We start from the raw sequence: 16,999 nt of genomic DNA, 5'->3' as shown, positions 1-16,999 counted from the left end.
CAGAAGCCATGAGAAGGAGTGAGTTTTTCCCATGGATAAAGGAGCCACAGACCACTATAATAAGTTAAAACTATATTAGGGAAAAGCCCATGTTCAAATTTTCAGCTTAAACTATTTATCTCCACATCTTATGGCAAATTATTAAGTTGTTTAATGGTATAAATTTTTAAAGTTATGTGCCTATAAATTTGAAGGTTTTCTTCGCCATTACCTCCTGAATAATACTATTAGTTAATACGAGATTGAATACGATGTTTTGAAGTCTTTGTAATTTTAACAGATGTCCCATACATTCTCTTCCCCCTTAACATTCTCCAAAGAAGATTGTAAGAGGGAGAGGGGTAAAGGAAACCACAAGAAAACCTAAGAATCACCTATCCTGGGCCCTGATTGAGGCCCTCTGTACATATGTTACAGGTGCCCAGCTTGAGTGTCTTGTGGGATTCCTAACAGTGAGAGCAGGGGATATCTCTGACTCTGTTGTCTGCCTTTGGGACCCTTTCCTCTAACCAGGTTGCCTTGTCAAGCCTTAATAGGAGAGGCGATGATTAGTCTTACTGCAACTTAATATGCCATGGCTGGTTGACATCCGTGGAGGACAGTCTTTACTGAAGAGAAACTGAACAAGAGTGGATTGTATTGGGAGGGATGGAGGTTTGGTAAAGAGATTGGGAAGAGAGGAGGGAAGGGAAATCATGATTAGGATATATAACAACAACAAGAGCAACAACAGTAATCTCTCTCCAAATATACCATACTAAGTCTTCAGATATAACCACAGATTACCCAACTATGGTTAGATTAAACCATGCATGTGTCTTTTCAAAAGTCTCCCAAATATTTCTGGGAATGTCCATTGAAAATCAGGTTTATACCAAGACTATGAGTACTTATTTATAAGTTCAGTGTTACTTTTTTTAAACCAGCCTTCCCCCATATTTTTTGTTCTTTTGCTTTGTCTGTAGGTTTTCTTTTTTTAGTATTTCCTTAGAAAGTAAGTGAGAAAAGTGAAAAAAAATATTTTGTGACCCACTTAGTTTAACTAGGTCATACATCTGAGCACATTGAAGTGGAACAATATATTATTGAAGTCTTTTGAGGTCGTCAGTGAATATATCATTGAAGACAATGATTACTCCTCCCCTCACATGCATCAATAAAAAAAACTGAGCAGTGAGGGATATGGATGGGGATGAAAAGGGGTTCAGAGAAGGTTTAAGGGAGAGAGTAATCAGAACATATTGTGTACATTTATGAAGTTGGTGAATAACAAAAATACAAATGTAAATAAGAGAAGTCAAAAAATAAATGAAAAAAAGGACAAAGAATAAGAGACATGAAGTATCATGAATTGGAATGATGCAGCCAGTAGAAGAATAAGAACACAAAGGTCAAATATTTATCATCTATCTGTCTCTCTGTCTGTCTATATCTATCTATCTATCTATCTATCTATCTATCTATCTATCTATCTATCTATCTATCTATCGTGTTCATTCAGCCAGAAATGTATTTGATCACGTACCAAGTATTTATTAAGTGTCTACTATATTCCAGGCACTACAGAGACAGACCAGTGCATAGACACAGTGAGAGACAAAAAGGAGATGAAGTCCATGCCTTGCTGGGCTTGAAACAGTCTTGGGTTGACAGACATTAAGACATATAGTTTGTGGATGACTAGTTAAATGTGAGAACAAAGAGGAAAACCTACTGTTAGCAGCGTGGAATGGGAAGCCATCCTGGTGACTGCTGGAAGTGACTACAGATGAATAGAACATTTGAAAATCTGGTCAAAAATATTTAAAAGAAAGTTTATCAACATCTGGTCTATTATGTTACAATGATGTCAGCTTAGTGCAAGTTCTTCTGAAACTTCATATTTCAAAATCCCAGGCTGACTGAGAATGTCTAGTGTGCATACCCATGTCTTTTGCTCTTCACTTCATTATCTCAGTGTGTATCTACAGCAAATTTTGATGCCATTTAAATAGTAATTTAATTTTTAAAATTTCACTAATTTAAACACTTATCTTCATCCTATTTACCCACAATCCTTCCTCTAATTCCCTCCAACTCTCTCCCAACAAATATCCTTCCCAATTTCTTATCCTTTTTAAAGATAATAATCCATAAAGTTAATTTGTAAGATCCGTATTTGCACATGAGTAGAAACATTTACCTTTGCACAGACAGCCTAAAAGTGACCCCACTTTCAAGGAAAAGTGACTCTCCTACTGCCAGAAGCCATTGATTGCCAATAGCTCTCTTCAGCAAGAGATGGGAACTTGGAAGTTCTCCCTTCTTCTACTGTAGTTTTAATTGGCTTAATTTTGTGCATATTACCACAGCTACTGTGAGTTTATGAGTGTGAAATCTGACATGTCCAGAAGGTAACAGTTTATAGTACTCTTCCCTGTCTGTGACTCTATCTTCTTTCTGCCCCTTTTCTTGTGATGTTCCCTGAGCTGCCAATGGCCTATTGACTACTAAGTATTCCTTGTCATCTACCCTCAGCTCTCTGATCAGTTGAGTCTTGTTACAAACCATTTCCCATGGGAAAATACATTGCTCTGATCAAAGTTGAGAGTATCCCTAATCTGTAGTATATGACAGGTACTTGGGAAGCAGCCTGATAAGATGACCATTATTAGCAAAACAACAACAGTAGGTTTTCTTCCAAGAGTCTGTGACCTCTCAAATTGTGGGGTTTGGACCAGGTTTGCAGTACTAAGCCTGAATTTACTCTTGTGGGGTAGCTCCAAAACTAGCCAGGGAGTGTTTGGTCACCCCTATATCCATAAGACTTTGCAGGCTAGATAACTTATTTTCTAGCATATACAAGCCTATAAATGTCCAACATACTTCACTGTGTCATTAGCCATATATACGTTCAGCCACATGAATCTGTGCTTCTAATTGTCCCAAGGTTTGAATAAGTTTTATATCTATACCTATGTCTATATCTTATACATAAGCTGTGAGGAAAGATAAAATTATGGCAACAATCCCACTAAAATCAGGGACTAGACAAGGCTGCCCACTCTCTCCCTACTTATTCAATATAGTTCTTGAAGTTCTAGCCAGAGCAATCAGACAACAAAAGGAGATCAAAGGGATACAGATTGGAAAAGAAGAAGTCAAAATAACACTATTTGCAGTTATGTTATGATAGTATATTTAAGTGATCACAAAAGTTCCACCAGAGAACTAGTAAACCTGATAAACACCTTTAGCAAAGTGGCTGGGCATAAAATTAACTCAAATAAATCAGTAGCCTTCCTCTACACAAAAGAGAAACAAGCCGAGAAAGAAATTAGGGAAACGACACCCTTCATAATAGTCCCAAATAATATAAAATACCTCGGTGTGACTTTATCCAAGCAAATAAAATATCTGTATAATAATAACTTCAAGCCCCTGAAGAAAGAAATTGAAGAAGATCTCAGAAGATGGAAAGATCTCCCATGCTCATGGATTGGCAGGATTAATATAGTAAAAATGGCCATTTTACCAATAGCAATCTACAGATTCAATGCAATCCTCATCAAAATACCAATCCAATTCTTCAGAGAGTTGGGCAGAAAAATTTGCAAATTCATCTGGAATAACAAAAAAAAAACCAAAAAAAACAAAAAACAAAAAAACAGGATAGCTAAAACTACCCTCAACCATAAAAGGACTTCAGGGGGAATCACTATCCCTGAACTCAAGCAGTATTACAGAGCAATAGTGATAAAAACTGCATGGTATTGGTACAGAGACAAACAGATAGACCAGTAGAATAGAATTGAAGACCCAGAAATGAGCCCACACACCTATGGTCACTTGATTTTTGACAAAGGAGCCAAAACCATCCAACGGAAAAAAGATAGCATTTTCAGCAAATGGTGCTGGTTCAACTGGAGGTCAGCATGTAGAAGAATGCAGATAAATCCATGATTATCACCCTGTACAAAGCTTAAGTCCAAGTGGATCAAGGACCTCCACATCAAACCAGATACACTCAAACTAGTAGAAGAAAAAGTGGGGAAGCATCTTAAACACATGGGCACTGGAGAAAATTTCCTGAACAAAACACCAATGGCTTATGCTCTAAGATCAAGAATCGACAAATGGGATCTCATAAAACTGCAAAGCTTTTGTAAGGCAAAGGACACTGTGGTTAGGACAAAATGGCAACCAACCGATTGGGAAAAGATCTTTACCAATCCTACAACTGACAGAGGGCTTATATCCAAAATATACGAAGAACTCAAGAAGTTAGACTGCAGCGAGACAAATAACCCCATTAAAAATGGGATTCAGGGGGTTGGTGATTTAGCTCAGTGGTAGAGCGCTTGCTTAGCAAGAGCAAGGCCCTGGGTTCAGTCCCCAGCTCTGAAAAAAAAAGAAAAAAAATGGGATTCAGAGTTAAACAAAGAATTCACAGCGAGGAATGCCAAATGGCTGAGAAACACCTAAAGAAATGTTCAACATCTTTAATCACAAGGGAAATGCAAATCAAAACAACCCTGAGATTTCACCTCACACCAGTGAGAATGGCTAAGATCAAAAACTCAGGTGACAGCAGATGCTGCCGAGGATGTAGAGAAAGAGGAATGCTCCTCTATTGTTGGTGGGATTGCAGACTGGTACAACCATTCTGGAAATCAGTCTGGAGGTTCCTCAGAAAATTGGACATTGAATTACCTGAGGACCCAGCTATACCTCTCTTGGGCATATACCCAAAAGATGCCCCAACATATACAAAGACACATGCTCCATTATGTTCATAGCAGCCTTATTTATAATAGCCAGAAAATGGAAAGAACCCAGATGCCCTTCAACAGAGGAATGGATACAGAAAATGTGGTACATTTACACAATGGAATACTACTCAGCTATCAAAAACAATGACTTTATGAAATTCATAGGCAAATGGATGGAACTGGAAAGTATCATCCCGAGTGAGGTAACCCAATCACAGAAAAACACACATGGTATGCACTCATTGGTAAGTGGATATTAGCCCAAATGCTCGAATTATCCTAGATCCACAGAACACATGAAAATCAAGAAGGATGACCAAAATGTGAATGCCTCACTCCTTCTCTAAAAGGGGAAGAAGAATACTATTGGAAGGAAATAGGAAGACAAAGTTTAGAACAGAGGCAGAAGGAACACCCATTCAGAGCCTGCCCCACATGTGGCCCATACATATACAGCCACCAAACTACATAAAATGGATGAAGCAAAGAAGTGCAGGCTGACAGGAACTGGATGTAGATCTCTCCTGAGAGACACACCGAGAATACAGCAAATACATAGGCGAATGCCTGCAGCAATCCACTGAACTGAGAACGGGACCCCAATGAAGGAATCAGAGAAAGGACTGAAAGAGCTTGAAGGGGCTTGAGACCCCATATGAACAACAATGCCAACCAACCAGAGCTTCCAGGGACTAAGCCACTATCCAAAGACTATACATGGACTGACCCTGGGCTCCAACATCATAGGTAGCAATGAATAGCCTAGTAAGGGACCAGTGGAAGGGGAAGCCCTTGGTCCTGCCAAGACTGAACCCCCAGTGAACGTGATTGTTGGGGAGAGGGCGGTAATGGGGGAAGGATGGTGAGGGGAACACCCATAGAGGAGGGGTTAGGGGGATGTTGGCCTGTAAACTGGGAAAGGGAATAACAATCGAAATGTAAATAAGAAATACCCAAGTTAATAAAGATGAAAAAAATTATGGCAACAAAGAAATAATTGGATAACTTATTTTTGAAAAAAACCTCAGAGTATCTGTAAGTAAGTGTTATTTCTCTTTGTTCTTTTCTTTACTATGGTCGGCTTCCCCCAGATAACCATTATTATTATAAATTGAATGTGTTTTAAAAATAAATAGACATATTGATTAATTTATAACCATTTTTAGTATATAATTTGCAATTTCTTGCTTAACTTTTGAGTACCTATAAGACTGAAGCATCATTTTGACTAATATAGAACGTTCCACGGTACAGTTAAACCCTAGTTTACATATTTATCCATTATTCATTCATTTATTTATTTATTTATTTATTTATTTATTTATTTATTTATTTAATGTCTGAGTACACTGTAGCTGTCTTCAGACACACCAGAAAAGGGCATCGGATCCCATCATAGATGGTTGTGAGCCACCATGTGGTGGCTGGGATTTGGACCTCTGGAAGAGCAGTCAGTGCTCTTAACCACATCCATTTCTCCAGCTCCTGCTGTGGATCCTTCCAAATTTGAAAAGAGAACATTAAAATATCCCCTGGAGCTGGAGTTGCAGTTGCAGGTAGTTGAGTAGGTTCTGGCAAACAAATTTTGTCCCTCAGTAGAGTAGTCTGTGCTCTTAACGGATGAGCCATCTACAGCCCTGTTATATTCTTGTTTGAGCAACACAAATACACTATCTTGAATAGTGCTAGAGAGAATTTTGCATTTAAGTATCTGCTATGATAAGGAAACAGACCAAGGCTGAGCATCAGAACTGTTAGATTAAGAACCAATGAACTATCAATTTAGATTGACACATGTGCTGCAAGGCAATGTTTGTTATCTATACATTCATTAACATGAGGTACTTTCAAGTTTTCTAGCATTGTAAACTAATCTCTCTCTCTCTCTCTCTCTCTCTCTCTCTCTCTCTCTCTCTCTCTCTCTCTTTCTCTAACACACACACACACACACACACTCCTACTTTTAGTGATATGACTGGTTTTGGGGGGCTCTAATAGGTGGGCCAATGCCTTTTAATATTTTCTTTGAAGAAAGAGTTGTATTAACCCCTGGCGAATCTGCCTGTTCTTAGCACTGTAGATGATGGGGTTGAGCATTGGTGGTACCAGAAGATAGATGTTGGCCAGAAGCAGGCGGACAGCAGGTACAGCATGCTTCATGAAGCGATGCACCAGAGCCACGCTGATCATAGGCACGTAGTACACCAGAACTGCACACATATGTGACACACAAGTATTGAGAGCTTTCCTCCGCCCCTCCCCAGAGGTAATGTTAAGTACTGTGTACAGGATCAGCACATAAGAGACAACAATGAGCAGTGAGTCCAGCCCAAAAGTGGAAGTCACGATGCAGAGCCCCAAAATGCTGTTGGGACGAGTGTCCCCACAGGGCAGCTGGATTAGATCTGAGTGCAGACAATAGGAATGGGAGAGCACATTGTGGCTGCAGAAAGGCAGAGACTTTAGGAGAAAAGGCAGGGGGAACATGAGCAACAGACTTTTCAGTTCAAGTGTAACACCGGTACCAGCAATACGGGGCAGAGTCAGGATGGTAGTGTAGCGGAGTGGGTTGTAGATGGCAACAAAGCGATCCACAGACATGGCTAGAAGAACTCCTGACTCCATGATGGAAAATGAATGTATGGAGAACATCTGCAAAAGGCAGGCTTCAAAGCAGATTTTATTGGCACCAAATAGAAAGATGCTTAGCACCGTGGGCAGGGTTGAAGCAGAGACACCGAGCTCGGAGAAGGCCAGCATAGCCAGGAACAAGAACATCGGCTGGTGCAGAGAACTGTTTTTCCTGATCACAGTCAGAATAAGGGTGTTGCCCACAATGCCTATAACATACGTGAAGCAGAATGGCAAGATCAGCCAAGGGTACCATGCTTCCAGACCAGGGAAACCAGTCAGCAGAAAATATTCTGGGGTGAACTGACTGCTGTTGAACATTTTCCTGTGCTTGGACTCCTCTGAGGACTTTGGTTTGTCAGTGCCACGGATATAACCTGACATAAAATGTAACTTGTTATAGATAAAAAGACACCAGATTTTTTTTGTCTGTTATAGCCTACCAATTTATATCTCTCCTATGTTATGATCAATTCAATGTGACCATCAGCGCAATATAAAATCTGTCAGGATTTGTAGGCAAGTGTATATAGAAGACAATATGACAAGTGGCTGTACTAATCACAAGTCAAATTGATTTCTCCTATTGATCTAATGGTATTTAACTTTCAAGAATGTATTGTTACCCTTTCTCTAGAGAAAGAAGGCATTCATTAGAAAGGCTAAAATTAATTAAACAAATTGACTAGGCATTCTGTAAATTTAAGTATATTTATAGTTAATTTCCAGTGGCGGCTAAAGATAGGAATTAAAGAAAAATGATTTTAATTGTACATAGAACCAGGCACGTGATAAAGACTCCTAAATCTCATTTCTACCACTTAAACAACAAAGCATTGAGAATACAGAAGGATGTGCCTTTACTTCCGTAAATCATCTGTAAGATGGGCTCAGCTTTCATCAGGATCTCTTGTAGGATCCCTTTGGGCTTTACACACAGAGGAGCGAGGCAAGTACAGAACAAGTCTGCATCAGAGGGTGATGGGAAGGAGCACTTTGCTCACTGGAATGTTTCTGAGTACAGACCAGGTCTGTGTTCTTTCAGAAAATCCCTCCACCATTGGTTATCTAAACAGTGGACTGTGAGGTTCAATGTGTGAGTGGGTGATGGGCAAGAATATAAATCTTTCGGAGTACATGCCTGAGTGAACTCAGCAGAAATGAGGACAGAACACTAATGTGTGTTTGTGACACCCCTGGAGCCCTCCCTGAGGAGACAGTGAATCTAATTATCTTATCAAAGAGAAAAACACCTCTCAAGAAGAGGGCATGTGACTCTGCTTGCTAATGTGAGAAAACTTCCTCTACTCAGCATGGGGATGAGATCTCACTTGCTGAGATATGAGGGACCCTCTGCTGCTGAGGGTACCATGTACCCCCTGTCATCAGATGAAGAACGCATATCTGAAGCGCTTCTGGAAGCAATGAAGCTCGGCATGCTGGGAAATGTCCTGGAAAGAGGTTGAGGCCTTGATTGGTGGTTGACTTGATTTCAGGCTTCTGCTTTCTAGAAGGTGAAAGTGTTGAGCTTGACCCTTAAAATCTGTGAATGGAGATTATTATGTTACTAAGACAAACTATGAGAAGTAGGTCTAGTTATATTTATGAAACTTTGAATTGCAGTAATGACCAGCCACCAGCAAGTGATACTAGCCACTGTGGAAAATAAGAGTTCTCTAGGCAGGTGCCTAAATTTTCTCTCCTGAGGAAAGGTCAGAAATGGATCAGGAGTTCCTTGATAGAAGTATTCTGATACTCAAGATACTGTCTCTTTTAAATCAGTACATCAGGGTATATATTTCCTTTGACTCAAACTTTTCAGTCTCACTTCATCAAAGCACTAGTCTAAATGTCTTATAATGCTTAAGGGCATCATGCATTTTCCGTTGTTTCCTTTTCTTGTTTAGTGTGCACGAGTCAGTTCTTGCATGCCTTATTAATATCTTTGAGACTCCATGTCTTGCACTGTAAATTTTAGGTCAATATACCTAAGAACAGGACTGCAGGTTACTTGGTTGCATTACCAGTGGAAGCCTCGCTCCCCTTGGTTCTCTCCGGCTCACAGCTCTGAAGCACAGGTAAGCACTATTTCTAGCCAGTGGGTTCTCTGAGCTAGTGTGAATGGCACTGCACTAGTAAACAGTGCCTTTCCAACAAACTCACTGTGCGAGTTGGATGATGGGCAAGAATATAGATCTTTTAAAGTTCGTATCTGGAGGAACAAGAGTAGCATTTCTATCATCATATGTGGTATTTCATTTTTAAGCAAGTATTTCACCCAAGGACCTTTTCTCACTTGTTCTGTGCAACATCTATATTTTTTATAAGTTAAGCAATTTTATGGGTGCCCTCTATTGTCCACACTGAAGATATTAACTTTGTATTTTTAACTGAGACTTGGCATTATTGAGATTTTATTTTAAATCTGGTATGATTGTAAGAAGTAATGTCCCTTTGCTCTTTGTACTAATTTTTATTTCATTAAGGAACTCCTCAGATGTATACATTCAACAACATCAAAACGTAGTTACTGAATAAGAAATTAGTAACTCAAAGCAGACAAAGTACTGGATCCCACCTGCCCTGTGGAAAGTCACCGGAAATGTTGGAAGAAAATATGTTCTCTGATAATGCAGGTGGAAGGAGGGAAGCATGCTATAGAATTTAGTCGAAATTTGGGATGGTTATCGTTATTGAACTGTTGCTGAGGTGCTCCCTCTAGGTACATTAGTATAAAGGAAGTTTCATTCTACTAAACCATTTAGAAGATAGTTCGTAGTCAGCCTAGGCTAAAGCATGAGACTCTGCTTAAAAGAAAGTGGTCTTAACTCAGAGGATACACATGAGATTTAAAAAAAAGGCAAACATTTTTTTTCATCTTGAAATTTGGAAGAAAATTGGCACTCCCCTTAATAATTCAAATTGATGGGTTGTATTCAGAGACCATGAACTCAACTCATGGAGGTCTTCTGCCCTAGACCAAGTACTGGCGTTGCAGGTGTGAGGCACCTGCTGTCTTTACATTTCATAATGTCTTTTGAGATCTACTATGCAGGATCAACTACTGTTGCTCTTTTCTATGGTGACAGGATTACCCAAGCTTGTCTTTCTTACACATCGCTATTGTTTAATAAATACTTGACATTCTTCTCTTCTTCTCCCTTTCTCCTGTCCCAAACCTCTCTTTTTCTTTCTCTTTTGTTCTACACTGTAGTAGATTAATTTTAGTTGTTGGGCTGAGTACTTCTTGGATAGGAATAACCTGATATTCCATATGCCTTTGTGCAATATGTAGCCTCCAAATTTGTAGTTTAGCAGATTAAGACCCAAGAGAGATCTGGAAAAGAGACATCTCAAGTGCCCCTCTGTCATTTTGAGACTATCTACCAAACACCAGAATGTATCATGAAGGGTAAAGTATCTCTCATGATATGGGGAAAGGAGAAATAAAATGTTTACTAGGTCTGAGGGGCAACTCAGCACAAAGACTGTAAGTTCATGCTTACCTATAGGTTCCCCATGCTACTAATGGATTTCCAGGGTAATACCAACCCCTCTTGTGGGATACCACTCACCTACAGGGTGCTTGGCCTCAGCCTGGTATTAGCATACTAATAAGAGGTCCTCCGGCCCTTCTATATATCATAACCCAGGAACCGTGGCTCTTTTTCTACCCCACCTTGTTAGTCAATCTCCCTAGTGATACAGGCCAACCAGCCTTTGAAGATTGTCCTATCTCTGTGCCTACAGGAATAATTAGGCCAAGAGTAGAAGGTCTCAGGGGTATTGTTTTGGATTGAAAGTATGAGAAAACAAGAACACGATAGTGGTGTGTGTGAATGTGTGGTTTTACATGCACATGCAAGTGTGTAAGTTTATGTAAACACAAGTTAAACTTTGTATACATGTGCATAAATGCTTGTGTATACATAATAGAAGTGTTTATGGAAAATTTTAGTTGGAGGTTTGCATAAATTTATGATTGTGTTCACCACATTTTATCCATATATTGAAATGTACAAATTGAATATGTTCATGATTTTATATGTTCATCAATATGTTGCATTTCTTTAGATATGCTTATATCTATATAATATAAAATATTTATTTAAATATAGGGTATGTATAATAATATTTAAATATTAATATTTATAACTTTTCCTAAGTACTTTAATGCTTATTCCTTATTTTATTATAAAATCTTAAACCCACTAGACAGAGTAATTCATATGCCCTTCCTGTAGGCACAAACATGTTACCTTGTGTTAAACCAGCTAAGTATGATCTATAAAACTGTTTGGATTTGTAGCTTACATGCAGACTTGGCCCTTTTACCTAGATTAGGACGTAAGGACATGCCAAGGTCATACAAGCACCTGTAGGCTTGACATATGTTATGATTCACTCTCTCTGTTGCTTTACTCTTGGTTTTCAAAATCTTTCTTTGCTATTCCTTCCCGTTGTGCATGCTCTCAAGGGTGTGGAATCCTAGTTAGGAACTGCATCATCAAGCTTTCTTCGGGATCAAACACCCTACCCAAAAGCACTGATAAATATTAAAATGTTAAAAGATCTCAGAGCAATTAGATGACTACAGAAAATTGAGATAACACAATAGTTTTGAAGGACAGGATTACTGCTGAGTCTTAGAAACTCTGTTGCATAATCTCTCAAATAGCAGGCAGTTCTGGGACATTAGCCAGTAGGTAGTGGGTTAAAACATTTGAACACATCAGGAGAACAGATAGTTGGCTAGATAAACATCTGCTCTTTTTGATTCACATCTGGACTATAAATTAAAGAGGTAAGAAGAACCCAAAGGTTTAGGTCTAATTTAGACTATAGGCAAATGTACAGAATGGGCAGAAAAAGCTAACAAGAGACACTGTTGAGCACAATCTGAAGCAGGAAGGAGTTGGAAAAGGGAATAATTGGTAAACCATAATATTTGAAAATTTACTGAATTCTGAAACTGGCCAGACTTAGCCATCGTTTCTCCTACAGCAGGTAGACAAAAACAATGAGAAGTGTCTAAGACATTCACCCAGAGAGGACAGGGAGGGGTCAAGGTATATTCTTTGAAGAATGTAGTCACAGATAGGACCAGGAGAGGGCAGCAGAGGGCTGCCTGTCCGAGCTGACTTGCTAGATGTTTACAACTAAAGTAAAAGTTGGAGATCAGTGGCAGACTTGTTTGCTGGTCCTCTGAGTTATACTGTTAGCTTCTGGAGTGAGGAGACAGTGTGTTCTACATTTCATATATACATATATATATGTCATGGGACACAGACAATGTGAGTTTCAGATCTTTACTTAAAGCAAAAAGCTTGACCCAGACTATCTAACATGACAACTAGCTTGAAACAACACTTCATATATGTAATCTATACTGAGCCTCTGGGGCATTGTGACATCGTTTAGTTTTTGTCTGGTCCATTTTGTGCTTCCTTCACTACCTGTGCCTTGAATGGAAAAGGTGCAGAGTGGCATATCAGTCAAAATACATGAAACTGAGATGCTATAAAGAAAAATCTACCAAGAAAAAGATATGCCAAAATCATTTATTATGATTTTAATTAATATAAAGTTAGTAAGGCCAGTTTTTACCTTACTGTGACATTTAACTCCTTCAAATGTAAAATCCAGGCAACCTTCTAGCAACTGCTTTCATATCTGCTACACTTTTTTATTGTAATAGAAAGTTTTTTATTATTTTACTTATTCATTTTACATACTGCTTACTCCCCCGACCTCCAGTCATTTCTCCCACAATTCTTCCCTCCATCCTCCTCCCCTCTCCTCCGAGATGGTGGAGACCCCCTGGGTATTGTCCTTTCCCTGCACATCAAGTCTCTATGAGGCTAGGTGCATCCTCTCCCATTGAGGCCAGAGAAGACAGCAAGAAGAACATATTTCATGTAGAGGCAACAGCTTTTGGGGTAGCCTCTGCTCCAGTTGTTTGGGATCCACATCAAGAGCAAGCTTCACTTCTGCTACATATGTGCAAAGAAGCCTAGGTCCAGCCCATGTATGTATATTCTTTGGTTGGCGGTTGAGTCTCTAAAGTCCCAAGCATAGAGGTTAGTTGACTCTCTTGGTCTTCTTGTGGAGTTCCTATCCCCTTAGGGGCTGCAATTCTTCCCTCTATTCTTCCATAAGAGTCCCCATCTACTATTTGGCTGTGGGTATTCACATCTGAGTCAGCTGTTGGTAGAGCCTCTAGAGGAAAGCCAGGCTAGACTTCTGTCTGTCTGGTTCAGTATCCACAGGTCTGATGAAGGTGGGCGGAGATGCGGGGGATGGGGTGAGGTCCCCTTGGGATAACAGGCTGCTCAGGCAGCATGGCTTGCTCCAGAGCCTACATTATCTTAATTCATAGGGGTTGCTATGGATATTCATCTTTCAAACAAAAAATGAGCCTGATTGTTAAAGATGTGTCTGGTAGACTGCATTTGAAAAGCGGGTTTTAATGAGAGACAGGTTCTGGACAGCCTGGCTGTGGGTTAGGAGAGGATGTAGAACAACATGAGGCAACAATTCAAGCTTTAGTTTGGAGAAGGGACCTGTATATTATTGCTCACTGCATGAAAATACTACCTCTCAAAATACAGAAACAGAATTTATCTCTTTTTACTTATTTTATTGTTTTACAATGGAAATAGAGTTACATCACATCCTTCCTCAACCTTTGTTCACCCCCTGATATCCTCCCTCAAACCCCTCCCATCCTTCTTCAAGTTGATAGCTTGATAGTCCTCTTTCCTTTGATCATTGTTACATGTGTGCATGTATGTATATGCATATATATGTTTGCAATATGCTGTCTATTTTTGTTGTTTATGTTTCAAAGCTGACCAGTTTTCACTAGACAACCAATAAGGGGGCTCATCTTGGAAAAAGCTAATTCTCTTCTTCTCAGCAGTATAAATTGTCCATTGTTCTTTGTGTAGGGATGAGTCCTCTTGGAATTTCTCTTTTCATGTTAACAGTCCTATTGATGTTGCTATTGTTCTGGTCTTGTCTATGTAGCCATTTTAAGGAGAGACTAAACCAGAGAATTTCTACTCCCAGTGTTTATCAGGACACCTAGAACAGTTTTAAGCTGTGAGTTAGCAGGGACACATTACCAACTCACTAAGTGTAGAGCTATCTAATTTATGTACTTTCTGATGGCACAGAAGGCAGCGTGGACATGCACAGGCTCAAGCCTGTCACGGACAAGATAGCCAGGAAGTAGTACATGGGCTGGTGGAGAGAAGGCTCAGTTTGAACCAGATGCAAAATAATGGTATTACCCATGATGGCTATAAAGTACCCCATAAATATGGGCAATGAAATCCAATGATGAGCCCACTCCAGGCCTGGGAAGCCGGTGAGCAAGAATATAGCGTAGCTGAAGTTGGCACTTGGTGGAACAGACACCTTCATTTTCAAGATACACTCTGGGGATGAAGGCATGTGGTCAAAACTTAGGACAATAAGAATGAGCCCCCCAGTGTACACAGGGAAAGACTCCCACTAAGTGTTCTGTCTGGTCTTCAATGGACTCAAAGGCCTCTTAATTACCAACTGTCTTCACAATCAGGATACACTCTTTTCCTATTTACCCATATTTTTTCTTATTGCAATGGAACATACATCTTCACTTAGTGACGTTAAATATGAATGAATTTTTTTCCCTGCCCTTGAGAAAATGAATAAATGGTTACCTCAGATTTCTTTAACCAAACAAACAAAAAACAAAGCTAGGTATAGCGGAGTATCTAAATTCCTTTCCTAAATGGTCTTGTGTGATCTTATTTTTTTCTCTTTCTGTACAATAGTTATTTTTTAACTATTCTGAACAAATTGCAGATCACTGTAAAGATTTCCTTCCTTTCATCTCCCCATTTTTATCTTCTGGCTAGTAGACACTTTCCATATTGTCTATGTGATCAAATGATGAGCTATGCTCTTCTTCCCAAATCCAGACCTTCTCAAGGAGTTCCAGGCTTTTCTTGCCCAGAATCCAGGCTCAAATATTTCAATGTCTCTGATCATTCTTTTCCCCCAAAGAGTTGTAGATGTTACATCTATTCACTCTGGGTCTTTACAGACACATAATTACCATTTACTGAGATTCTAATTATTTAAAAGTAGCAGACTACCTAAGCAATCCTTGAGGATAAGGAATTTATAACTGCCAACTAGAAATTAGTCAATAATCTATCTTAACATGTAGTTTCAGGGTCACAGGCACCTTTTTCTATCTGTGCCCAGGCCTGAGGTTGTGCCAGAGATCTCTATACCCAAATTCTGCTCAGAGACAGCTGGTCTCCCAGGAGTGCTGACACATAGGCTTACAGGAGGGAAAAGCCAGAGTCAGAGACAGGAAGACAAAAGGACACCAGAGATAACCTGATGGTGAGAGGCAAGTGCAAGAACAAAAGCAACAGAAAACAAGGCTACTTGGCATCATCTGAAACCAGTTCTCCCACCACTGCAAGCCCTGGATACCTCAACACACTGGAAAAGCAAGATTCAGATTTAATCACATCTCATGATGATGACAGAGGACTTTAAGATGGATATAAATAACAGCCTTAAAGAAATACAGGACAACACAAGTAAACAGGTAGAGGCCCTTAAAGAGGAAACACAAAAATCCCTTACAGAATTACAGGAAAACACAACCAAACCAGGTGAAGGAATTGAACAAAACCATTCAGGGTCTGAAAATGGGAATAGAAACAATAAAGAAATCACAAAGGGAGACAACCCTGGCGATAGAAAATCTAGGAAAGAGATCAGGAGTCATAGATACGAGCATCACCCTCCCACCCCAAAAAGCCCAGAACCACATGGGGTTTAGGGCAGAATTCTATCAGACCTTCAATGCATACCTAATATCAATACTCTTCAAACTATCCCACAAAATAGAAATAGAAGGAACACTACCCAATTCCATCTATAAAGACACAATTATGCTGCTACCAAAACCACACAAAGACCCAACAAAAAAGAGAACTTCAGACCAATTTCTCTTATAAATATTGATGTAAAAATAATTAATAAAATTCTCACAAACTGAATCCTAGAACACATCAAAATGATCATCCATCATGATCAAGTAGGCTTTATCTCAGGGATGGAGGGATGGTTCAATATACGAAATCCACTAACATAATCCACTATATAAACAAACTCAAAGAAAAGTAACCACATGATCATTTTTTTTAATAAAAGAGAATATTTAATTGGGGCTGACTTACAGGTTCAGAGTAATCATTTCTTTAGATGCTCAAAAATCATTTGACAAAATTCAACACCCCTTCATGTTAAAAGTTTTGGAAAGACCAGCAATTCAAGGCCCATACCTAAAAACAGTAAAAGTAATATACAGCAAACCAGTAACCAACATCAAACTAAATGGAGAGAAATTTGATGCAATCCCAGTAAAATCCAGGACTAGACAAGGCTGCCCAGACTCTCCCTATCTATTCAATATAGTGCTTGAAGTTCCAGCTACAGCAATTAGACAGCGAAAGGAGGTCAAAAGGATACAAATTGGAAAGGAAGAAGTCAAAATATCACTATTTGCAGATGATATGATAGTATACTTTAGTGACCCCCAAAAT

General features: G+C 39.3%; 2 protein-coding genes and 1 pseudogene across 3 annotated transcripts in view; 1 reads left to right on the top strand and 2 right to left on the bottom strand.

Moving 5' to 3' along the window:
- Window positions 1-16,999, top strand: part of Hbe1 (hemoglobin subunit epsilon 1) — a 160,397-nt gene that overhangs the window by 53,856 nt on the left and 89,542 nt on the right. The gene's annotated exons all lie outside the window — the stretch shown is intronic.
- Window positions 6,765-7,703, bottom strand: Or51k2 (olfactory receptor family 51 subfamily K member 2). The gene is given in 1 exon segment (NM_001001288.1): window positions 6,765-7,703. A coding segment is annotated over 1 exon segment (939 nt).
- On the bottom strand, window positions 14,430-14,810 carry Olr134-ps (olfactory receptor pseudogene 134; annotated as a pseudogene).

Source organism: Rattus norvegicus, chromosome 1 (assembly GCF_021556685.1).
Source record: "Rattus norvegicus strain SHRSP/BbbUtx chromosome 1, alternate assembly SHRSP_T2T, whole genome shotgun sequence".
Classification (NCBI taxonomy): Eukaryota; Metazoa; Chordata; class Mammalia; order Rodentia; family Muridae; genus Rattus; species Rattus norvegicus.
The sequence above is the reverse complement of the archived record's forward strand: the minus strand, read 5'-3'. Positions and strand labels throughout refer to the sequence as shown.